At 44.0% G+C, this 25,814-nt stretch overlaps 1 protein-coding gene and 1 non-coding gene across 6 annotated transcripts in view; both read right to left on the reverse strand.

The window, feature by feature from the left end:
• Positions 1-3,055: 3,055 nt before the first annotated feature.
• TRNAT-CGU (transfer RNA threonine (anticodon CGU)) lies at positions 3,056-3,127 on the reverse strand. Its single transcript has one exon. It is a non-coding gene; the product is annotated as a tRNA-Thr (tRNA).
• Positions 3,128-13,622: 10,495 nt separating this feature from the next.
• RAB11FIP4 (RAB11 family interacting protein 4) overlaps positions 13,623-25,814 on the reverse strand; it is a 182,273-nt gene continuing 170,081 nt past the window's right edge. For 4 of the 5 annotated variants that reach the window (XM_067547407.1, XM_067547409.1, XM_067547408.1 and 1 more), the window contains one exon: positions 13,623-25,309. In XM_067547407.1, coding sequence (XP_067403508.1) covers positions 25,193-25,309 — 117 coding nt within the window. In that variant the 3' untranslated portion in view covers positions 13,623-25,192. The remainder of the gene's footprint in view (positions 25,310-25,814) is intronic. The other variant, XR_010919560.1, reaches the window with a different exon arrangement.

A 25,814-nucleotide genomic window follows, 5' to 3' on the forward strand; every position in this document is an offset into this window, starting at 1 on the left:
CCCTCCCTCCATGAACAGGGAACTTCTTGTGACGTAACTCCTGGAGCACACGCATGTTTCTCTAACCTCTTAAGTAAACTGGTAGGTTAATTTAATTTTGTCTAGTGCCAGGTGCAGGGCTGTGTTTCCCTTATTAGAAATGCATGGAATACCGCCCAAGGGTCCATCTGCACGGGTCTGATTGCAGGATCAGAGCCCAAGATTGTTACTCTACAGGCCAGCTACAAAGAAAACAGCAAATGTCAGGGAGGCTCTGGCCCACTAAATCTGAACAAACACTATGAAGCTGGACCAGATGAATGCAATAATCACACACCCTGCATATGTGCTGAGTGTTTTCATCTTCCAAATGCTGGGCAAACATTCCACTACATTTTTCCTGCCAATGCAACTGTGAGTTAGAATGTATTACCCCCATTGTACAGATGGTGAAATTAAGCAGAGAATAAGTGGCTTGTTAATGCCACCAAGTAAGTCAGCTTCAGAGATGGAATCAGTACCAAAAATGCCTAGCTCCCTGTCCCGTGCTCATGTTACCCATTTGTGCAAGAGCTGACTAATCCAATGTGCAGGAATTGCATCTCATCTTTTACACTGAGATGTAGATGACACTTTCTCCAGCTTGATAATACTGTGTCCTTCTGCAACACCTTTTATCCAAAGATTCTAACGTGGTTTACACACATGAATTCTTCCAACACGTGTGAAGTAGATAAACAGAGTAATACCCATTTAACATGTGAGTACATGTGAAGCACGAAACAATTAAGGACAGATTTTCCAAGAGCTCAGTTCTCACCAAGACACCAGAACATGCAGCCTTCTCTTTAAAAGAGGTTGCTCAGGTCTTCTAAATGATCTGACCATTTGTGACTCTGCAATCAAATAAGGCAGTGGCAGAATCAGGAACAGAAACTTTCAGGCCCAGCTCCTCAAAGGTCCTCCTGACTTCCACTGATTTAAATGAATACCTTTGAGGATCTGAACCTCACTACTCTACTCTAACCACTGGACAGCAATGCCTTAAGGGCAGTCAGTGACCCTCAATTTCATCCAGATCAGAACCCCAACTTTAGGATTATGAGTTGCAGACATATATATACATTACACAAAACTAGTATAACTGCCTTTTGAATAAATGTAGATGCAAAGAGTCAGGGGGCCAAATTCAGCACTGCTGTAAGCAGGGACAACTCCACTGAATTCTGTGCAGCACCTGTTTACACCAGAATTTGGCCTCCCGATACCATTTACTGTGTTATGAGTTGCAAGAAACCAAAGGCCGAACACAAGAGTAAAAGCAAGAGGAATTCAGTGCTTCATGCTTACTGAGCAATCCTCCACCCTTCATGCAGCACCAAATGTTCCTTTTATTGAAATATTATTTACACTCACAATTATTAAGCAAAACACACCGACTCCGTCCTCTTCTAAAAGAGTAAGACAAAAATCATTGCAACAAGTGGAGTAAAGGTCTCCTGCAGATACTCTGTCCATCACAATATATTGCTGTGTCAGGGAGTCTGGATGAGGAACTGAACTTCCAGCATTGGGGGGGTGTCTCAGATCCTGGGGTTTTAGACCCATCCCTAGCATCCATTAGCACAAACACACTCACATACAGCCTATGGGAAACTCACCAATGAATAAGCTATAAGCTCTATTCTATTCTGCATAGGTTGTTATACGGCTTAAGTTATTAACATAAATAAAAGACCTGTAGAGGTGCTTTGGGTCACAGTTGTTCATTAGCCATAAGGAGCATGCTACCAGTGTCTTATCTCTTTACTCATCCTGGCTTTGTGTCCCGCACTCCTCTGGTTAAGGGTCTGACCTGTGGCTCTCCAGCTGCAGCTCACTCACTCCTGGATGGCACAAAGGGATTGCTCCCTTTAATGAAAAGAAGTCACTGGTTCCCTGCTGCATCTTCAGTGGTAATTTGGGCTGAGAGCAAAGGAGCCAGAGAACTGGATATTTAACTCCCTGAAGCTACTTTGAAAATTTCAGACTGTCTATACATGCCGGGTGTTAAATAACCACATGCATGTAACTACATTTTGGATCAATTAGAAAGATCAGTAACTAACAAGATTGGAGTGGGTACCGCAGGCTGTTTTAAATACCTAGTTATTATTTGTTCCGCACTCAACTGGGCTCAATCAACCCGGGCAATGGGTTCAGTTCTCCAGTTTCAATACCAACTCCTTCCCCCAAAGCAAAGCAGAAAACCGGCCCTCTGCAATTTCCCGCATGCAATGCTGAAACTGGGCTGCCCCGCTGTAACCCGGCGCAGTGCATGAAAACGAGCGAGCTGCCTGCCCCAGTCTGCCGTGCAATACAACTGAAATGCCACCATCCCTCCCAAGCCCGTGCAATGCAGGAAACCCGGCTCCCCAGCCGTGCAATCCCTTCCCCCCGCTGCAATACAGGAAAAGCGACTGCCCGCCCCACCGGAATTCCCTCCACTCCTTCTCCTTCTCCAACCCCGCGGTCTCTCTCACAAGCACACCCCACGCGAGCAATGCAAGAACACGGTCTCCCGCTCCCCCTTTGCAACGTTGGAAAACGGTCTCTTCTGCTGCAATTCTCCCGGCCTCCCCCCCTTTGCAATGCAATGTGCAATGCAATGCAGGAAAAGACGGTGGCTGGCTGCAGTCCCCCCGGTACAGGCTCAGTTCCGCTTTGGTAGCCTAGGGCCGTAGATCGCTGCTCGGAGAGGTCTGCAAAGCGCACACAATCCCACCCCCTTCCAGCGCTCCTCCGGCAGTGAGTTGCTGCGCATCCGACCCCCCGCAGTCTGGAGGGACAGTCCGACTCCGTGCGGACCGGAGCGTGCTCCTTTGTGCGGCGGCGCCAGCCAGGGCCCGGTGCATGCAGTAGCACCTCCCCGGGGAGGAGCAGGGGGAGGGTACACGGTCCCCTCGGCGCTGCAGCCTGGGCCCCCTTTGTGTGTGTCTCTCAATAAACGCAGCAGAGGCTGAAAAATAAAATGAGGCTGTATGAGAAGGAGCCAGGCTCCCCTGCCAGGCCAGCCCCGGCGCTACACTTCCATTTCAGGCACGGACGGGGTTCGAACCCGCGATCTTCGGTTTACGAGACCGACGCCTTACCACTTGGCCACCGCGCCTGACGGGCTAGCAGCAGGCGAAAGCAGCCAGTGGAAGGCGGCAGCCAGCAATCCCGGGCCCGCGTTCCATCCGCCCGGGCGAGCGTTCTATCTGCCCTGATCGCGTTCCATCCGCCCGGCCCAACGTTCTGTCTGCCCTGGCTGCGTTCCAGGCGCTTGGCCCAACCTTCTATCCGCCGCCGGCCGCGCGGAGGACAGCGCACCCGCCCTCTCCAGCCAGCAGCCAAACCCCGACAGCTCCAAAAGCAGCCACAGCTAAACTTTCCGGGCCTTGTGCATGTAAGACAGCCTGACGGAGGGGAAGGAGCGGGTGGATTGTAATGCAACGCACCAGGCCGTTCATGCTGCCTGCACCCCTCCTTCCGTGCAGTTCCCCCAAGCACCAGCAGTTCAGTAGCAGGCAAGAAGGATATTTCAGGATCCCTGTCCCTAGCGTGAAGGGAGGACCGCGATACCCCGCGCTCCCCCTTTCTCTTCCACTACAACTCCTTTCCCCACTACAACTAAAGCAAAAGCCAGCGGCTGCAAAGCGGCCACACAGACGAACTTGCGCAGAACTCCTGTGTGCAAAGTGCACACCTCCTCCCGCCCCTGTAATGCACTCCTTCCCCATGACCCCAAAATCTCTAGTAGCTAGAAAGCTGCGAGGAGCAGTCCAGGCCTCAATGCACGCAACCCAGCAGCCGCAGACACTGCAACGTACCTGGGAATTCGCCAAACCAACTACTCTCCCCGCTGTGCTGCAATTTGCCTCCCCCCCGCCTCAGCCTCTGAAAAACCCGCCAGAATTGCAAAGCGACCAGGGCCAAACTTTCAAGGGATATGAACCCCTCTCATCCTCTCGAGAACGTGTGTAGGGGGCGCAACGTGTCCTCCCCCATCTCCCGGCTGCAACCCTCCGCACGCAGAAAAGAGCAGCGGTTGCAAGTTGCATCACAGTAGCCCCGCTTCCAAGTTTCAGGCACGCAGCACCCTACTCTCCCCCGGCATTCAGGAGAAGTGGTTGCAACCATGTAAATTAAGCTGCAAGCCTCGTATGCATCTCCATCGCCCCAACGCGGAGGGGGCATCTCAGGGCGCCGTGTAATGAATGCACCTCTCCGCACCGGGATATAACCCGTTTTTTCCCTCCGCTCGCCAAATAAGCAGTTGCCAAACCAGGGACAATCTTCCAGGGCTCGTGCAATGCACCGTGCAATGTAGGCCTCATTTTGGAAGGAGCTTTCAGCCCTCAGCCAGGCAACGCACCCTAGGGACAGAGAAGCAGCCCCTCCTACCCCGGATTTAAACAAAAAAAAGGGAGAGGAAGAGAAGACAGCGAGAGAAACCTTATCCCCGTCACGTGCTGGCCCCGAGGCTGTCCCGGCTGTGCCTGTCTTAGAGCGCAGCTCGCTTTCCCTCCCCCACTTCTCTGGAGCAGGTCCTTACCCAGCCATCCCTGCCCTTTGCGGCACTTGCATTTAGCTCTGGAGCGGGCCGGGCCCCGCACGCGGACAGACTTGGAAGGGCTTCAGAGGAGAGCCTCAAAACCGAGCAGGGCCCGACTCACGCAAGGAAAGGGCTCATAACGAAGGAGGCTCTGCCGGGATTAAAGCGAGGGAGGGGAAGGGCCGAGAGGAGTCTGCAGGGCGTGAAGGGTGGTGTCTGCACCAAGGCGGGAGAGCAATGACTTGGCCTGGCATGTGGGGATGCAAGTAGCAATGGGGAAACGATATTAAATGGCAGGAAGTGAAACTTCTGAAAGTGCGAGGTGTTCTCCTAAGGGAGTGGCAGGAGACCCGCTGCAATCTCGGTAACCCCAGGTATCCAGAAAGCAGGAGATTCGTTTAAAAAGCTTGAGATTTTTAAAACAATGCTCTGGATTTCTTTCTATTTGAGGCCGAGGGTTCCATCCAGGGCCCATTTTCAAGCCTTTTCTCTGGAACCAGAAGGGTTAGAAACTTACTTTAAAAAATGAAAGTGAAAGCTGGAGTTTTTCATGCAACCCCAGGACTGGGAATGTCAAACCACCACCACAGAGTGTAAGCTTCGGGGTAAAAATCATGAGCGTTGGCAACACTTCATGGGACATTTAAAACTAGATCCACAAAACAATGGAAGATGTTCTGTGGGGAAAACTGGCCTAATGACATCATTGATCTTCCAAATGTAACCTTTCCGCTCCGGAAGGGGCCTTATTCCCTTCTCCGTCTACTAGCATCTTTGGTGAATGAATACTGTACCTAGCCTTCTGTAGTATTCACGCAGAGCTTTCTGCTCCCGCGTCCCCCATGCACAAGAAGATCTTCATTAGTGAGAAAAGCACGGGCAATGAACTGTTTCTTCAAGTGCCCTTCTGTCCCTTCCTATTGTTACTTTTCCCATTTTTTACAGCTGCAACATTTTCAGGGCTGACACCTGTACATTGCTAATTTCCCTATGGAAAGCAAGGGAACGCTCTAGCAAGAAGTGGAAAGGTGCAGTGGAATGGACAGGGGTTGGGGTGGTTTGTATGCCTCAATCACAGATTCAAATCTAGGGTGCACAGCAATGATTGAAGGCAGGGGTGCTGTTTCAGGGCTCTGAGGTACAATGAATTCCTTGGGGGTGGGGGGGGGAGAGAAGTAGTAGACACGTTGCAAAGCTGGGGCTGTTTTCCACAGCTGCCAATTTGAGACCTTGCATGAGTGTTAAATGCACATACCGGAAAATACCATGAAAGATCAGACCACGCTCCCACTGCAGGAGTGTTTGGGGCTGTACAGTTTGTGTCAGCACAGCGTCCAGTCTAACTTAAACATCCCAAGAAATTGGATTTCCCGCACTTCTTTTGGGAGAATATCCTGCAGTCTAACATAACTCTGTGTTGGGAGTATTACCTTACAGTCAGCCTGAAAATTCATGTTTTTAGTTTGATCCCATTATTATTCATTCTCTAATAAAATACAATGCAATAATAATAGCAATAACAACTACCACATTAGGTTTCCATCCACTAAATGTCTAGTCTTGTGGCTAATGTAGGGTCAGACCCCACAGAGCGAATCAGTTGTGATTTCACCCTATATCTTGTTTTAGGGGAGAATTTGGACTGGGTAGTTTTGCCATGTGATGTACCTTTGCACTGAAATAACTCTTTTGGGCTTCCTGTCTTTAAATTGATACACCTTACCTGGCTTTTAGTAGCTGATGTCTTCCTCCTGAAAATAGTATAATTAAAGCAGAACATTTTTATATCACACAGTTTAATCTATCTAACTTTCTATTATGTATATGTCAATTTGTATCCATGCATCTGTTCTGTCTTATTTGAACCGCTTTGGATAATTGAATAAAGACAGTGACTTTGTTTTAGAACTTCAGCCCAACAACTAGCTGGCTTGGAAAGTTGAACATTGCTTTGTTAAATACAAAAGTTTGGTTTTCATATAAAAGAAGGTTGCAAATCACCTTCCAAGAGAACAGCTCCACTTGCATTAGGAATTTTGTGTATTTAGGTACTGATGGGTATGTAACAGGTAACTAACTAATATGCTATCCACCAATCATAGTCAAATCTGTTAGGGATAACAAAGCTTTGGTGATAGACACGTAAATCAGGACAGAAATACAGAGCTCTGCACTATTACAAACTAGTGCAGCTTTTTCAGACAGGCTCCACAATATGTGCATTTTTGCAGTCAGGATGACTTTTATTCAGCAGCATTTTCTTTGCAGTTTATGCAATGCCTTGTGTCCCGTACACAAGGAGGTCTACATCTGTTAAAGGAGTGGCATAACCCACTCAAATAATGAGCAGGCAGAGGGAGAAGTGCAGCCTGGCTTGGGATGAATATATTACAGGACTCTTGGCAAGTTGCAAGTGAAAGAACAGCCTCGAGATGTTTGGAAACAGAGGACCAAACAGGCTGAATCCTGCATAAGCAGCAGCTCTGGGCCTAGCTAAAGATTCGGGTAAATGCTCACCTGCATATAACCAGCGCCCTATGTTACCTGGCAGAGAACAAGCTGAGGGGCTCCTATTTTCCAGAGCGGGCTGTGTTGCCTGGGAATAGCGCCATGATATGTATATGAACGAGGGCTGCTCCCTCACCCAATATCTCACTCCCTGAATCTTCACTTAATACATCAGCACAAATAAAACCCACCTTTCAGTATCCTGTACCTTGCCACCCTGCGCTCTGGTAATAAATAGCTCTCATGCTAAGAAAGGTCAAAAGCTCAGTCCTAGGGTGGCAAACGAGCACTGGCTGCAGTCCAGAACAGCACAGTCCCTGCTCCCCTTCATGACTAGATGGATTATATACACAGCGACTACATGGTCCAGGCCTCACAATTATTTGGCTGCATTGTTTTTCTCCTTTCTCTGACGCATCTGGCACACTGGAGACAGCAGTGTTTTAACAAGGTGCTTACCACATCCTAAGCCCAGATTTCAAAATTCGCTTCCCTGCCTTTGGTCTTCCTCTGCCACTTCTCTTCCCTCTGTTTTTAACAATGTATACAGAGATCTATGGTGCCACCTGCTGGAATAATATTTAACGGCACATTAAAGTTTGATCTAGTTTGTCTAACTTTTCCAGCAGTGCTTATTGGAGCTTAGTTGACTGCATTCACGACAGCCTTCCTATTTCAGAGAGGTGTGGTAGTGAGACCATGAATTTTAATGGTAAATATTTAATGCACTCATTTAAGAACCATTTTTTTTTTGCATAATGAAAGAAAATTGCCCCATTGGCTCTGAGGATGAGAAGCATGTTTCTCTGTTACAAATGAACTATTTTGAACCCTTTATAATGGCTAGTGCTTTGTTTGTAATGTGATGATAGCTTTTGTTTGTGTAAATGTCAGTTGGGTAGAATTCAGGCCTAGGGTGTTTCTCTGCCACGCTAGACAATTTGCTGAGGTGCAATGGGGGATAGTTTGCTACTGACAGAATTCCACTGTCGTGACCTTTAATGATTAATGGTCGACCTTTAATGTTGTTTTTTAATCAAACCACATTTAGAAAGGTCAAACAGTCCTAAAGAGATCAATCTATTTCATGACGCACATTGGGCAATTTATTGGCATAACCTGTGCAAAACGCAACAGGGTAAGAGTTTGACATAAATACAGACGTTCAGCTGCTATTGAATAATGTGTACCAGAGCCTAATTAACCACTCGGCAGCATTCTTAGGAGGACTGCATCTGTTTTGTAATCTGGCTATTGTGCCATTTTTCCCGGCACCAAAAAATATATCCCCAGCTTCATAAAAATACTGTATCCCTGGGTCATTATGGTTACAAACTAAGTGTCATAGTCACAGCATTATGAAAAAAATGGTAAGGCATGATGTCCGTATGCCTGCTCATTATGTAACAGACTTTATCATCCTTATGGGGTTTTTTAACCAAATGAATATTAAATGGCCAGGTTATAGAATAAAACATAATGAAGCTTAAGCCTGAAATACTCAAAACTCATGCCCTAAACCTTCTTGCTGCTTCTGCTGAGCCTAGGGTCAGCTGGTTCTAAACACAGGTCTACTCTGACTCACAGGCAGCGAGTTATATGGGGCCCATGCTCCACCAATATTCTGGAACGTGGGCCCCCGGCCCTGCCCCCAAGTAGCGCACTGGCCGCTCCCCCTCCCAGTCCCACCCCTTCTCCCTGCCCCTTTCCCACATGGGTCCAGTGCCCTAGCCAGGAGCCACTCCTGCCCCAAGCAGCGCGGCAGCCACCCCCTTCCAACCCCACCCCTCTCTCATGTGGTCCCAGCCATCACCCTCCCCCCCCAAGGGGCTTACAAGACGGATGTGGGGGGCAGGACGTGGACCCATTCTGGGCACCATCAAAAATTATACCAACCTGGCACCCATGCTCTGATTTATGCTGGCTGGAATGGTACCTCTTGCATTTACTATGGCAACTAACGTTTAAGGGAGGGAATGAGCAGATCCCAGCCTTCCTTACAACCGAATTTTGGTGACAAGTTATTAGATGGGCCAGCAAGAACAGCAGATTAAAGCAACCGAAAGCATTAGATCCTATGACACCACCGGGATGAATGCAATATGAATGCCAAGACAATACAGCCAGATTAGAGCCCTCCCTGGCAAACTGCAAGAATTGACCCGTACACTCGCCTACTGGTTCCATCGGCCGTGTGTCTCCTTTTAGAAAAGCTCTAGGTGGCACCATCCAGGCTTACACTCAAGACTCACCAGTTGTTTTCCCAGCTCTGCTCCTGAAAGGCCCTTAACTTCTGTCTTGCCTCAGTGTCTTCATCTGTGAAATGGAGTTAGATAAAGCCCACCTCACAGGGGTGCTTGTTGCAAGATTGAATTCCTGTTTGTAAAGCGAAGCTGAAGGCTTTGGATTAAAGATCCTATGCACAGCATAGCGAAGAAATGTGATTTGTTATTCCACTATTGCTGTGCTATTGGCACACTGAACTCACACACAGGTCCCCCAGATGTAATAGCTGTTTGATTTTCCTAGCAAGTGATGTTTTTATGCAGCCGGGTAATGAACCTAACTGACTAAAGCCTGTTAGCCTGACCCACTGTAGTGTTTTGGGAACAAAATCACCTCACATCTCTTTTGTGAAATGAGTTTAGCATACACAGCTGGTGTTTCCTTTGAGCCTACTATTATGAAGCTTTACATCCAAAATTTCATATTATAGGGAGACTAGGAGACAAGGGAAGCCTGAGACAATAACAGGTACGTAGATAGCTCTATGGATTATTCATAAGCCATCTTTGCTCTAGTTCTGAGAACGAATGCACTTGTAAGGAGAAATGCTGTCAGGCGATTGTAAGGCGCAGTATTGTAAAAGGGTGCACATTGTATTAAAAATCTGCCTGCTGCCTCGTTAGCAACACAGCTCTTCAGAAAATAACCGGGCTCAGCAACTTTAAAAAAAAAAAATCGCTTGCAAGATTTTTTTTTGTGATCACTTGGTATTTATAAATAGTTTCTTTTTTTCCTATTTGCACCCCGTTGGCAAGGCCGGATTAACGTGGGGGGCTTTAGGGACTGCAGCCCAGAGCCTCGGGCTAAGGGGGGAGGGGGGGGCTCGCAAAACTAAATCCCCACCCCTTTCCCATGTTCCGTGGGCCCACCGCCCTGGCCAAGAGCCGTCGCGGCCCCAAGCAGCGCTGTGTGGCGGCCTCTCCCCATTCCCGGCCCCGCCCCTCTCCCACGTGACGTGGGCCCACCGTGCGTGAGTGCCGCTTAAAGTCATCTTGTGTGCCCTCGGTTGCCAGCCCCTGTTCTACATGTTTTAAGACTGAAATGTAACCACGGAACAGCTTTATGTTAATTCAAAGGCAAGTTTAGTATTAGCGTTAGTTAATAGCCTCAACGCCATAATTGTGAGCATTTTGTTTTAAATTAGGAACAAGACTTGGATACACGGGGCCCCACACAATCTAATAGCCCCGGGCCCACAGGAGAGTTAATCCGGCCCTGCCAAGACTCTAGTCAGACAATCTGATTAAAATCTTAACTGCTAGATAAGAGGCCTAATTCGCCAGGCCCTGGCACCCCACAAAGTCATTTAAATTAGAGTAAAGCAAGTGTAAAATGCTACCAAATCATTCAACCCCCCACTTTGCACCAGTGCAAGTGCCAGAAGGTGCAGGGCAATTGCAAATCAAGCCCAAGGGGCGCTACTGAAGCTGTGCTGCTCAGATCAGAAGCAAAACTTTGAGCTGCGAAAGATTATTGGAGCTGGGTGTGTGCTGCAGCAGCCTTGCCCCAGCCTGTATATCCTCCAGCCACATTCGCTAGTAAAATGGGCACACGACTTAGTCTGACCTTTGCAGTGGAATAAATCTCAGAAGCTAAGACTGTCTGTTTGCCCTGATCACGTCAGGTTGCCAGCATTGTAAGATGCACGACAAAGAGTTGGAATGGCACATGCACTAGCAGCAGGCACTGGTGTAACAGTTCCTGAGGGCTTTTGCAATCGTAGAGGTTTATATACAGCATGACTAGAACATCTTGCTACTGCTTTTCATCACTTTTGGATTCGCCACAGGTTTCCCCTGGGTGCTGCTAACGGGTGCTGTTTTGTAAATGCTTATATTCACACTGCCTCATCTCATATGAAGTGAATTACAAGTCGCTCTGTTCTGGAATCTGTCAGGCTAGATGGAGGCCTCTGGGACTGGCTCAGGAAAGGGCTAAATGGGCAATATATACAATCTGAGTTAGCATTCTTTAATTAGTCCCAGAGAGAGCCCCACGGAACCCATCTACAAGGTTGGTTTCTCTTTTCCTATTTTGAATGACTCAGCTCCTGACAGATTAAAGTCTTTGATGTTTTTACCTTTAGGATAACATGTGGATGGAGTTGCCTGGGTGCTAGAAGAGACTCCAGTGCTTGCAGCCAGCTGTGAGATTCCATTGTCTGTTACCGGGAAGGGGCTGCTGGGTCAGAATCTATTAGGGGTGGAGCTAAGAGACCATTGGGCCTCCTCCATCCTTAAAAGCCTTATTTCCCTGGGGGGGCTCAGGCTAACCTGGAGATGCTCAGTTCAGTTTTGGAGTGCAGCATAAGTGGAAGTTCATTCTATCTTGGCGCTCTTGTATGACTCAGAAATTTGTTTTAGCCTGGAACTGCTGTAGTTTTAGGAGCTTACTGTAGTCCTCTGAGCTGGTAGATTTCACTTAGTGGTGGGAGAAGGCTTTTCTCAATTAGGGGATTTATAAGGGCATGTTAATTCTTATTAAATTACTTCTAGAATGTCGTGAGTTTAATTTCATGCTTCCTCTGGCATCTTAAAACTAAAACACCCTCTTTAATGGATTGCTGAGTCTCCTGCGCTTCTTCCCTTTGCTGCATGCACGACTCTGACTATAGTGTGACAAATAGTATTTGTTGGCTCCTTCTGGGCATTGTGAGACAGTCTTTGCAAACGTGAGAGGCTGTCCTGAAGTTCTCCCAGAGTGTTTTCAGCCTGCCAAGAGTTTTGCGAGACGTGAGAATTCCTCTTGCAGTGGCTTGGCAGGAGCCATTTCCACAAAGTACGACGTGGACTTTACGCAGCAGCAAATATCTTCATTTGTAGCTGATAGGCTCAGTCGTCTACTGGCTACACAGGAGTCTCTACTGCTCTCTGGAAGTACAGATGAACTCCAGAGCTTAGCAGCGGACCAGTGCCTGGTGAACAACGAGGCTGACAAACTCCAGTGCATTAGAAGTGACTGGATTCAAAACAGCAGCAGCATTTAGGTAGGGGGATTGGAAGGGTGTGCTTGAGTTATTCTGGAGGCGGTTTCTTGTTGCATCTGGTGCATCAAGCTCTGTCTATGCTAGTAACTGGATAACGAAAATTCTTCTCCAGCTTGGTAAGGGAAGCTGGTGGTAAAACCGGGGCAGTAGCATAGGCTTTAACTTTGGGCCCTGTCCACACATTGACCTTTAACTGCCATTGTAACTAATTACTGGCACAGCTGGCTCTCTGCATGATTTGTGTCTAGACACAACGTGGTTCTACTCAGTATCAATAACCAGCTATATGCCTAGGTAGGCACAGAGCTCATTCAGCCTGCTGCTCTTCCTATAACGGGGCTATGACTCCCCAGCAGGCATCGCCTTATGATGTGCGGCTGAGGCTGTGTGTCTCTAAGGAATTCCATCCCCTCGTGTCACTGCTGGGCAGAGATGCTCACATTTCCTGAGAACACATCTCTACAAACGACAGTGTGATGGGAAAACAGTCACTGTGTGGACACAAGCTAAATGTTGTTACTTCACCAGTCACGTTGAAGAGTAGAAGTGTTGCCGGTAGGGCTGACAGCAACAAAGCCTTCTCTCTGTTGCGAGGTAAATGTGGATGGAGGTAAATATGCCTCAGCTTATATAGTCCATACATATAGTAAACTACTTCCGCAGCTAAATGACTTCCAGCTGGTCAATAGAGGGGTTGAATAACATTGTCACAAAATGAGAGAGATGCACTGCAACTCATCTAATATATGCACATGGCCCCATCTGATGCCTTATAGCTACTGTAACTACTCAATCTTTAGATTTACTGTAACATACTTGTGAATTGTGCAGCCCCTGCCCCCAAAATATTAAGGGATCAAAACATGTACCAATTAACCATGTGGGTCAGTAAATGATCCATACTGGAGTCAGCTGAACGTGCTGGCCCCTGATCCTGCAAACTGTGCTCCCCTTGAGTTAAAAGAGGAGTGCTGTGCTTGGAGGACTGAAAAGATCACTCCCACAAAGCATTAACATCATGTATCCTACAAACTCCTGGCGTCTCAATATAAGTGCGTCAGGTAAAGAATGCGCTGAGCCAAATTGATCCCCCAGTGACAGTCATTCAACAATACTGAAGTGAATGGGGCTGGCCTATGTGTAATTGAGGGATCTTCAAATCTTGTCCTCTGTTTAAATTCAAAGGACAGAGTTAAAAGTTTAGAGTGATCTGAAATATGCAATGTGTAATTGGGACTTGTGGCAAAGAGAAAGTTAGGTTAGTCACTCCCCACTAAAGACAAGGTCTTTTAGTCATGCAGGAAAAGCAAATAATTTATTTACACATCTGTTTGTACAACATTACAGCTACCTGTAATGATCAGCATGACCAAGAATAGCTTCCCCCCCCAATAAAATATATCACAAGAAAATACATTGAAAGTGATCTGGTGACACACTGCAACAATATTTATACCACTTGTGTTGTAATTAAGAGGGTGATATTAAAAACCATCATATGCCATTTTAGTAGGTTACCCATTTCTGGTCTGTTTCAGTAGTAAGGTGATGGGTTTTGTTAGGGTTCACACCAAACAATCTTTGAAATTCGAAAATCATCCCCTCCCCAAAGCAGTTTTACAATCTACGGGTCTGTGAAGCGGGCAACAGATTCATTTACAACTTCTGCACTGTGGGAATTGGAATGTGGTACTCGCAAACTGTAGCTACTTAGGGTTCTTTTTGCAAGGTGCCATGATGTGTTTTCACTGTATTGCTAAGAGATGATGATGGATTCTGGATATGGACAAACCACTAGAAAATACATGTTTCAGGGGCCTGATCGTTAAAGGGGATGAGCACCCTCAAATTCCAAATAGCCTTCTGAGCGGCATTAGATGAAATTGCTGGACGCTGAGGACACTTTCAAGATCAGGTCCCTGGCTGGCCAAAGAGATAAATTGGGTTCTCTCTCCTAGGACACTTCCTACTCTAGTTTCTGATTCTGTGGCCCAGTGGAGAAGGACTAAGAGACAGGAGGCCTTGGTTCTGCTCCTGGGTCTGCAACAGTCCAAGGATGAAGACTAGGACTGCACCTTAGTTCCCCATCTGTAAGATGCAGTTAAATGATATTCATCCATCTCTGTAAAGTGCTTTGAAATCCTGGATGTATTAGTACTATGGTCATGCTCTAGTGTGTTTCGGACCTGATCCAAAGCCAATTGGAGTCGTCCGTCCATCAAATTCTTCACGTTTTGGATTAAGGGCTCCCCACTGAAGCCAATGGGAGCTTTACCATTGACTTTAGTGAGTCAGGCCCAAGCCCACAAACAGCACACAGCAGCTTTGTGGTCAATGTGAAAGTTCAGGGGAGAAACGTTGCTGTAAAGGGGCAATGCAGGGTGAGCCCCTTAGAGCCTTTCTCTGTAACTTTTGTACCATTTTATCTATATTGATTTAGAAACCAGCATAATCAAATCAGGGTAACCTCGCTGTGCAGTTGCGGCTATCGTGGTGTAGCAGTATAGCTTATTTCTATAAACTAACCCACATAAGCACCTTGTTTTATACCAGCACAACTGTGTTCACAGCAGGGAACTCCTCTCACTGTAGAAAGTGAGAGTTTAAATTGGTTGAAAGAGCGTGTGTAGATCTTCCCTTCAGGTAGCACATCCTCATACTGTATCATTGATTGATTCCTTTTCAAACTAACACCTTTCATCCTGGAGCCCTCTCTTTGGAGAAATTCCCACTCAACATGAGAGAGTAGAGCCAAGAATCGCAGGATGAGCTGCAAAGCATTTTAACTTTGATAAAGTGGGGGAATCAGTAGGCACGCTGGTTTCGCTTTTGGGTTCAGCTGGCAATATGAATCACAAAAACTACTCAAACTGAAATTGACCTGAAATGGGAACTTCTCTTAAAGAGATTTTGTCTCCAGGCCATTTGAAGAAAAAGGAAACCAATCGCCTCTACAGTGAATAAAACCCATAACTGTCAAAATAAGACCTAACTAAGTTTAGTTAGAGGTTAGTTATTTTTGAATTCACTGAAATGGACAAGACACAACTTGTCTTACAATAAATGACAACACTAGCACAGTAGATTAGAGCTTTTGTGTGTGTGTAAGACATCACTTTACAAAAGATACCATGCAACCAATGTGATGCTTCTAAAATAAAAGAGAATTGCTAATTATTTGTAAATTTAATTTGCTAAGTAGTTTAGGACATGACAGTGCTTCTAAAAAAAACCTGTACAAAATGAGTAATTTTTTTTACATCCCATTGAGGCACATGAAATACAAATCTGGTCTATTTTATATATACACCTTTATAGAATATGAAAAATGCAGATATGAATATCAAACAAAAAAGTATCTATTTATATATATGCCCAAAATAGCAGATCAAATGTGGAAAAAAATCTGTACCCTCAAGGCAGGTGAGTAAAGGCACAAGTACTAAAAATAACCATGCAATAAACATAAGTACAGTCTGTGCAACAAAGCAAAACAAATGGCTCCCATGACAGAATTTACAGTAATTCTCAAAATATACCAGTATTTAAACATACTGTAAGTGCAACATTTACTGCTCTGTAGCATACTAAAGTATTCATATGGGATGAAATTCTCCCCCTCCCCGCCCCAAGCCAGGGTAAATGGGCTTTGCACAGGGTATGAGCCAAGGTGGGGTATATATTGGGTAGAACAGGATTAGCAGTGCAGTCATGCAGGATCATTGTTCCAATCTGTAGGGTGCAATAACTGCAGTCTCTCTATGGGGTGATTTCTGGACACCGGATCCATTTAAGTGCCAGCCTACCTCAAGGGGATCTCTTCTGCAGTTCCCAGAGGGAACCCCTACCCACCCCTTTCTTCACAGGGCTGACGTACAGTGTAAGTGGCCCACAATCCACTATGAATGGTAACATGAAAGCCAACAGCTCCACGGTTACAGCAGTGACACTAACAGCCAGTTAAAAATAAAATGTGTAAGTTCAAAGTAAGTGTAGGAAATATATCTAGGACATCCAGTTTTATTAATATGTATTTTCCACTATGCTTCAAGTTCAGCAAAAAGAGTAACCCCTCTCAAACTACGTGTTCAGTTACCTATTATTTTTACAGTTAAAAAGCTGCAAGACAATTTTTTGGTAAAAAAAATAAAATAAAGCACAATTTTGAAGGAATGCAAGGTAACATTTTCAGCCAGGTCTGTGCTACAAGAAATTCCACTGTGTGGTGCCCTTAAATACAGCAACCCAGACATACATAAGATGACCTGCATCTGTCTGTGAGGAACCCGGTGCTAGGCTAAGTGATATGGTGAGACTATGCCTTGCAAATGCATGTTTAATCACTGCATTTAACTAGGTTGCTATGCAGAGTGGGAGATAAAAGCTAGAGGAATGTCTTAGTAGAGTCTCACTCTGGACTGGTGTAGGGCTCATCTACACTGAAGATTCAACTGAATTCAACTGAAGGCAACATTCTCCATGTAGTGCAGAAGGGACCTTCATAGTCTTCAGTAACCATACTAAAGCTGTGGCTAGGATTAGCCTGGTACTGAACGTGAATAAAGTCCCAGGAGGTTTTAAATACCTAAAAATTCACTGATGTGAAGCATACCATGTGTATCATCCACCATTCATTTGAAATGGGCACCCTAAAGCACTCTGATACCATGAGATAAGCACCCAGACAGACACATGCGGCAGTGAAAGGGTAAAGTGAGGAGCAAGCTGATCGGGGGTATGGGTGTGGGTATAGGATTTGCTATGGTGAGATGCAGTTTAAAAAGTTACTTTCCTGTTTACTGGAGCAACTGACAGTAAATTACACAGCACAATGGATTTTACTGACTCAAACTACAGATTAATGGCACATTACTTGTGAAAGGCCCATTAAGGGTTTATCTATTCTAGGATTTAAACGTGTTTTGTCTGATGGTGGCGACTAATCCATTCAAAAAGGCTAGCGTAGACAAGGCAGTGTGTATCCTTAATATACGCAATGTTGAACAACTCAGCACAATTTAAGATTATACACTGCCTTGCCCGGACTTTTAGAAGAGGTTAGTTAGCTATCTGGTCCCTTCTACCACCACCCTTTAAATCCTAGTCAAGATAAACCCTTAAAGGGTAGCCTGGCTGGTTTTTGTAAGTCAAGTGCAAATGTGAATTGGCATTTGGAAGCATAACTCTTCCTGCATGCAGTTCGTTATTTACTCTGCACTATGGGCATGATCCAAAGTCCATTGGAGAGATAAGTGCTACACCTTATCTTTCTTGTGGCTACCAAGAATCACTTTAATATAATTCTCAATCATGCTTTAATGCTTTACACTATATAGTTCTCGGTGTATTTATATATAAATAAATCATGCAATAAAAGCAACTATCCTTCCAATCTATTGGTATGAGCTACTGATAAGCAGGATGACTGCTACATGATTGTTTCTCCTCCGCTCTCTTAAAAGCTTGCCTATACACAACTCACATCATGGGTCATACTGGGCAGTTTTGCCCAAGACAGGACTGCAAAATTGCACCCTAAGTAGATTTGACTCTACTTACACGTACAAGCTCTTAGGTTCAGACGCCTTCCAAAGAAAGATTTATACCTAAGAAATAAAGCTAGAGTTCTTGCTATTAAGGCAAAAGGGAGCTGAGTGTACAATCTCTACTCTCGTGTGAGAGCAGTGTGCTACGCAAAACTATTTTGGAGCATGTTTTAAGTGTCAAAAGTCTCATGCTCATCTGGCAGTTCTTCCCATCTGCAAAAGTGAGTGCCAGCCATCCAAACGAGACTGATAATCAAAACTATTAAAGCTAAATTAAATTTGCCTACCTAATTAGTTACAGAGGCCCTCTTCAGGCTGGCCAAAAAAATTAAGCGAACACCTCTGCATTAACCCAAAGCACAGTTCACTACAGAGCCACTAACAAGAGCTGGTCAAATTTTTTTTTCGAATTGGTAACAATTGGACATTTGAAGGAAAAAAAAAAATCAGTAAAAATGTTGGCAAATTTTGGGTCCCCCCATCCTATGGTTTTAGTTTTGACCAGCTCTTGTGCTAATACTCTTTCCTTAGTCAATGTAACTAGGGCCAGTAAGCCCTTACCTACATTAGGCTTTTTCCCCTCTAAATCTCCTCTTATTGTTGCTAATGCTGGTTCACCTCCATCAGTGATAGCAGCAGTGGGGCTCGGATGTAGACAAGGTATTGGGGTCAGCTTGTTTTTCAAGTACTGTATCATCTAACCCTCCTCTAAGCAGGGTAGGGCATCATGATGGGTCAAACTCCAGCATCCAGTCTACATTAGTGTTTCTGATGTTGCTATCACATGTAGAGCTAAGCCAGTGGTAGGAACAGAGGGGAAAAAAACCTCACAGATACAAGACCCATCACACAAAAGCACCACATTACAGACTTGAATTTTCAGTCTCTGTATGCTATCTTCTCAGCCCCAGAAATGGGTGCTCCGTATCCGGGCTGAGACACGCTGGGTAGTGCAGGCAGCTTGAAGCACTGCTCCCCTGTATCTTGAGGACCTAATGATGCATTTGTTGGATAGCCAAACCTCAAGTCAACGGGAGTTTTGGCTGCCCAAGGAATACAGGATCAGCCCCCAAAGAGGAGATTCAAGTCATTCTCACACCTTTCCTAAGATCTGTAATTCAACACCAAAAAACCTCCTCAAACAGGCTGCTACTAACATACACAAGCTATCAATAACTTGCCTTGTTCTGTAGGTAAACAAATCTGTGCTAAGGGCCCTCGGCCATCCAGACTTGAATTTGCCCCTGGTAAGTTTTTGATCAGATCGCTCCAATTTAGAAAACGGAATGACCACAGACTAGCTCTCCATTAGACAAAAGAGCACAATGTAAACATCAGAGCAGATTTTTAAAAAAGGGCCAGTTTTTTATGGGAAATTTGAAGAAAAATGTGCTAATTTTTCAAAATTGAAATTTTAAATAATTTGGTTCCCTCTTTTGTCTTCCTTTCCTGGTAGCAAAATGGAAACAGGAAATGGGTGGGGAGGGAATGGAAGAAATTTTTTAAAAGGTTTTTTAATCTTAAAAAAAAAAAAAAAAAAAAGATTTTTTTTCTTCTGCGTCTGTCAGGTTTTTTTTTGACCAGCTCTAATAGTCAGACTAAGACTATCAACCCAGCTAGATAAGAACCTCCCCCCCTCCCAATGCAGTTCAGTCACCTTGTGTGCCTACATACACACACTCTGGTTAAGTTATCAAAGTGTTTCATTTGTAGGTGTTCAATTGACCCCACATGGTTCCATAAAGTATAAGAGAAATAAACAGTGTCCCACCAAAGAACCTGTATAGACAGAACGTAACGTTGTACCTCAGGGTTACAGAATTCAAACCTAATACAAACTATAACCTATATCCGCCTCTACATATGCACACAAAGTTTCATTAACATTCCTCTACCCCTCCCAACTTGCTATGCATCAAGCAGCAAATAGCTCTTGAGATCAATAATCCTCTATTTAAAAGTATGAAAACAATACGTCCTACACAACAGGTAAGAAACTCCAGCCACTGTAGAAGCATTAACCTTACAATTTAGTTGTGGTACACAGTGACTGCAATGTCCTTTGGATGACTTTCCTGGAACAGCTACAGTAATGACAGCAGATACATAGATGACCAGTATCACACCAGTAACTATCAGATATCTGTTCACAACGTCTGATCCAGCACCTTTGGTACTCACCAGGCATCTTGCCATTGATTCAATGGGAGCTGGATCAGGTCCCCTGATTCAGGCTGTCTTGGAAACACCACTACAATGAAAGTTTCTTTCCCTCCTTGTTTAAAAGAAAACAACCTTGTACTTGCTGGCATTTAAATCTGAGAAGTTAATGTATTGATTTATTTTAACATTCCAATATGCTTGACACTTATCGCAGACTGCTACGCCTAGGCCAGCGAGGACATTGAACACTGACTTGTCTTATTAACCCACTTCCCCAGCTGTGTCAGTGTGTTATTACAGGGCACGCGCCTCAGCCCCCTAAATTACCGACTTAACCGGCCAAATTCTTTGCCGGGGTCCACTAGCACAAACCAGTACTACACCACTTTATACCCGCAGAAATTTGAACCATCGTCTCTCATTAGCATTCTAAGTGGATTCATTAAACTATAGTCCTTCTTCTGTAGAGCTGGTTGTAAAAAACCTAAATTCACCTCCCCAGAAAAAAAAAAAAAACTTGGAAAAAGTCTTTTTAGTCTAACTTTTTATTGCCTATCTCCTACAGATCTTCTCAGGAGAAAAAAAAATTGGGGGGCGAGGGGATGTGGAAGTTTGTCAATAAATACCAATTTTTTAAAAAGAAAATTTTCAACCAGCTCTAGGGTTCAGGTCCATAACTAACAAAACTGAAATGATTAAAAAAGATATGAAGAATATTCCCTCTCCTTCACTTGTCAGTACAAATTAAAGTTTCTGAGCCAGAAGCTCAGCTGGTATAAATCTGCAACATGCCACTGCAATCAATACTAACATGCATCAGCTGGAGAACTGGCACTCAATCTGTAACAACTGATGTTAGAAAGGCTTTGTGGGTTGACTTCAGCTACTCTGAAATAAATAAAAATCATTTAATTTTCCACAATAGTCTGTGTTTAATATTTGAGTGCAATTTCTGGCAAGAAGTAAACTGTTTTTTTCCATTGCACATAAAACCCCTTTGTAGTTAGGTTAACCTGAATGTTGCTTTAGCTTGAGGATCTGAAGTAGAGCGAGAACATGCTCCATTCACGGAGCAGATAAATACTGATATGGTATCTCTGCTCGAATTTAGGCTGTCACAGAGTTAAATAAAAAGCTCAATTTCAGTATAGAAATGTTGGATATATTTGGGTATTAATAGAACGTAGAGGTAATATTACAAAACTGGATGGATTAATATTTTTATCTGAGTTTGAAATCTACCCAGCAAGGTAAAATCATGGCTCACCTAATGGTAGCTTTTATGAGAGAGATGCCTGGATTGGCTGAGTCATATGGACTCCCACATCAGTGATTTTACTCTGGTGACAGTTCCATCAAGTTTAATAGGAACAGTCATGCCAGTGGTTACACACGTGCGTGAATGTTTGCAGGCTCAGGCTGTGTGTGTGAAATACAGGCCAGCTCCTTGGTCCTGACCTAGGCAGTCAGCAGAAACTGCTTGCATTTCCCTGGGTGGATGGTTGGGAGCGGACTCAGAAAGCCAGCCACAGCAGGAAACTACAGCAGGCTCTCTCCTCTCCCCCCCTGCCAAAGCTGTTCTTGGACATAGAGAATCTGGTCCTGTTGTTCAAATGCTAACAGCAGGTTGTTTCCCCATAAAGCTCTGTCAAGGTAATGACACCTTGTTCTTGATGTGACGTTACATCACACGTTGGAAAAACCTCTTTTGTCCCACGGCTTGTGTGCAAAAGACAACTTGGTCTTATGCATGGCCTTCATTACTGCAGAGCTAACATTAGACCTCAGTTGCTGAACTGCTGATTTTTTTTTTTGTTTTTCTTTAGACTAGTGGCTCCTGACAGAAAATACCTTTTATTTCTGAATAAAGAAACTTAACATTAAAAAAATAAATATGTGCAAACTATCGTACAAAGCAATTCCCCTCAGGAGTGGAACTGTAACTGCCCTCAATGCAATCAAAACCCATTTAAGTCAACTGTCTTAAGAGCACACACAAACACTATGGGTCAAGGAACAGATTTGCAAGTTCTTAACTGCCAGCAGCTCCCCGCTCAACTGCTGAACACTTAAAAATCTAGCCCTCAGCATGAAACTGACCTGTGGGTACGCCTGGCCCAAGCGCTATTGTGAGAACTCAAGTGAAACAGACTTTTCACCACTTATGTAAGTTCTCTGCACAGTGGGGAGTTGGACCCTGATTATGTCAGGCCCAATCCTGCATCCACTGAATGCCAGAGAAGTGTTGCTATCGACTTCCAGGAGAGCAGATCAGGCTTTCAGTTTCTAAAATATCCAATTTAACATTAACCAAAACCTGACGCCCTTATTCACTTTTTACTCAAACAAACTATCAGTGGAATGTGCTGCCCTAAGAAAGGCTTTTTAAGTGTTATACTAAAAAATTCTGAATGTTGGACCCCATCTATTTAAAAGAAAAATGTTTGAAAAGCGGAGCATTTCCCACAATATTTACATAAAGAAACAGTTTCCAAGCTGAAACAGACGTGACTTCATCTACCCTGGCAAATTTAATTGCTTTAGAACAGGGTAAAAACACCCCTTAGCACGCTTCTAGATAAGGACCATCAGGTCTAGCATTGCACCTGCTAGTTGTAGTTAAGCTCAACGGCCACCTAAACTTAGGTCACACCTTAATGTTAATTAGGGCCAGCTCACATGATTTTAAACACAAGATAGTTCAGGTCTATGCAGAGGGTCAGATCCCCAGCCCAGCCTAAGAGATAGCACAAAGCAGGTGGAAAGTTCAATGCTGAAGCCCAGCTAAGGGTCCTTCCACTACAGGGACATCCTTGGGCAGAATTAAGCTGGCATAGCTGTTTCAACTCCACCAATTGCCCCACCAGCCCCCATATAGGGGAAGTAGGGACTGTGTGTGTGTGTGTGTGTGTGAGAGAGGGGAAATGATGCTCTGCCTGATCTCCTACGGCTGGAACCAGTGTGATTTAGTGTAGTTATTGTGGACTCAGTTTTGCCATTTGGCTGATCCAAAATCAGGGGAGCAAAGAGATGTCTTAGAGACACCTTCTCCCTAATCTCCTTTGCTAAAAATCTAGCCTTAAGTGTTTAATGTTAAACATACAGATGAGCCCTATATGGTGTGCCCAGGCCTAAAACGAAAATTACATTTTCATCATTAGCCTTGTTTCAGTTCCATGGCCCTAGAGCTTAACAAGTGACTGATTCAAATAAATAACTGAATTGATTTTATTTTCTTGCCTTCAGGAAAGCCTATTTTCAGTGCTTCCCCACACCTGCCTGTTACTCCAATAAAATATCACTGAAGGCAAGAATAAAGCAGCTGCAGAAAAATATATATATATATATTTACATCAATAGCAGAATACATGCTCTAGATATTCAGATTATGGAAGACATGCATCACATACACAAATAAAAATACATAAAGACAATGGTAGGTAAGAGACAAACTGTCCACAGCAAGTATTTACAGAAAATCAGTCATATCTACTGCAACGAGTCCATTTCCTCAGAGCATGTTAAAATAAACAGGAAAACATCACTATGCACTTAGGGAAAGTCAGATACTTGATTACAGAGAAATGGACCAGAGTTTCTCCACTTGTGCCAGTTGGTGTGAACCAAAGGGTTGGGGTTTTTTGTTTGGTTGTTTAAGTTTAAAGTGTGTGAAATTCTTTTTTTTAAATAAATATGTTTAGTGCTTGGAATAAAATTTCATAACATTTAACTTCTAGCTGATTTCACAGCTTGATTTTACTTTATTTTTAGTTAAAAGGTTCTGATTCTGCAATAAATGGACCCATAAGCTGTATTTAAACCTATCCCTAGTCCGGACAGCATTTATGCAATTAAGCATATCCTTAACTCCTAAATATATGCTCAAAATTAAGCAAGTGCTTATGTATTTTCGTGATTCAGAGCATATAAATGTGTGCATGTGTGTATTCATGTGTGCATGTAACATGGGGGGTGGGTAATTTGGGTGGCAAATATAAGCTCCTGTGAAATGGAGGGGGTTGGGGCTGGAATATACTGCACATTACCTGTTACTGGTGTCTTAAGTCTGCGTTTTACTTGTAACCTCCCAAAGGTTCAATTAGTTTACATCAGGGATTAACCATTTGCAAAACTATATAAGGACCCCACCGCTCTCTCTTGCTCCCACCCCCAGCTCTCTTTCTGTCTCTCATGGGAGCGCAACAGAGTGCTTGGGTAGTGGGGAAGGGAATTTAACTAATTGTTCAGGTAAAGGTGGTTTGGTTTTTTTTAAATGAAGTGGATTTGCATGCAGGTAGTAAACATTGAAAAGAAATAGAATGTGTTCCCTAGCTGAAACCATAAAATGCAGAGGAATAAAATTCCAGAATTAATTTTAATGGCCCAGTGACAAATCCCTGAAAATAAGGGTATACATTGCAATGCCTTAACGCTACAGGGATCCTAGCACAATACATTCACATGCACACATACAGACAGACTGGCAATCTCTTGAATTTATGTGGACTTAATATTAAAAGCACTTTGTGCTGATAGTGGCAAACAAGTGGATGGTGTTTTTACATGGTTATTAACAATTCTGCAGCGTGATCCTCTTTTTTTTCCTCCCCCCTTCACATCATACAGATATTAGTTTTTTTAAAAAGGTAAAGATGTTGCCAAAGGTTTATTTTTACCTCTTTGTGGTTGCAATAGTAAAAGCTCTGGCAAAGTTAAGTTCAATAGAGAATGATGTAGTCAGCACCAGTCAGGAATCAAACCTGGATATGTTGAATTTTTGAGGGTACCCACATTCCTGAAAGAATGAGAAAGTAATTCTTGTTCTTAAAGGGAGGGGAGACATCTATGTTTCCATTGTATTTCATCATTACAACTAGAGGTAGAGTCATTATGTCCAGTATCTAAAACAGCATGATCCAGTTACAATGTTATAATATACAGTAGCGATCTTGTCACAGATATTGAAAGTGCATGAAAAAACAAATCAAGCCAATTTTAGGACTCACAGATAAGTGTACCAGACATCATATAAAACATACCCACGCACCCACACTCACACAATATATATATTTATAGATTCATTTACAGTATCAGAGTGATGTTTAGATCCAGTGGCGTGTGCAGAAATATCAGGCAGTTGCTTTTTCTTCAATTTTTTATTTCCAGGATAGATGGGTTGTGGTCTAGGATGGCCAAAATGATCTTGTCCATATACTGTCGCAATCTATAGTTTATCTCCTCCTGTTCTTTAAGAGCTTCCATGAGCTGAAACAAAGATTTCAAAGTTAAGTAACTGTTGAAAAATATGTCATTCATACCTACAGCGTTGTGTAAGCTAAACTTAGATAGAGCTTGACCTCAGATCACCTTTGTATTTAAAAATTACTCATTTCCTCTAAATGATACTCTGCTCTCCTCCCACCTTCACCCCAAGAAATCTTAAAGTGAAGACAAAAAGGTGGAGAAGTATCCCCATTTTACAGTTAGGTAAGTGGATGTAAGGATATCAGTGTGTACTTGAGTGAGGGGCAAAGCTGTAAACAGAATCCAGGGCTCCTGACCCAGAGCCTGGGTCCTATCTACTAGATCATACTGCCTACTTGCGAATGAGCATGTGTCTGTTTCCTCATCTGAGAGTGTAGGCTGATGAACCCTTTTTAAAGTACTCCTAGATCAGTGGGGAAAAAGGGTACTGTAAATGCAGAGTATATAATGTTTTGAGGTCATGTTTTCCTGTCCAGATAAAAAAGGATCTATTTTAATCATGAAT

The sequence above is a fragment of the Emydura macquarii genome, unplaced genomic scaffold (assembly GCF_026122565.2).
Source record: "Emydura macquarii macquarii isolate MOO-44397 ecotype Brisbane River unplaced genomic scaffold, CSIRO-AGI_Emac_v2 contig_1230, whole genome shotgun sequence".
NCBI lineage: Eukaryota > Metazoa > Chordata > Testudines > Chelidae > Emydura > Emydura macquarii.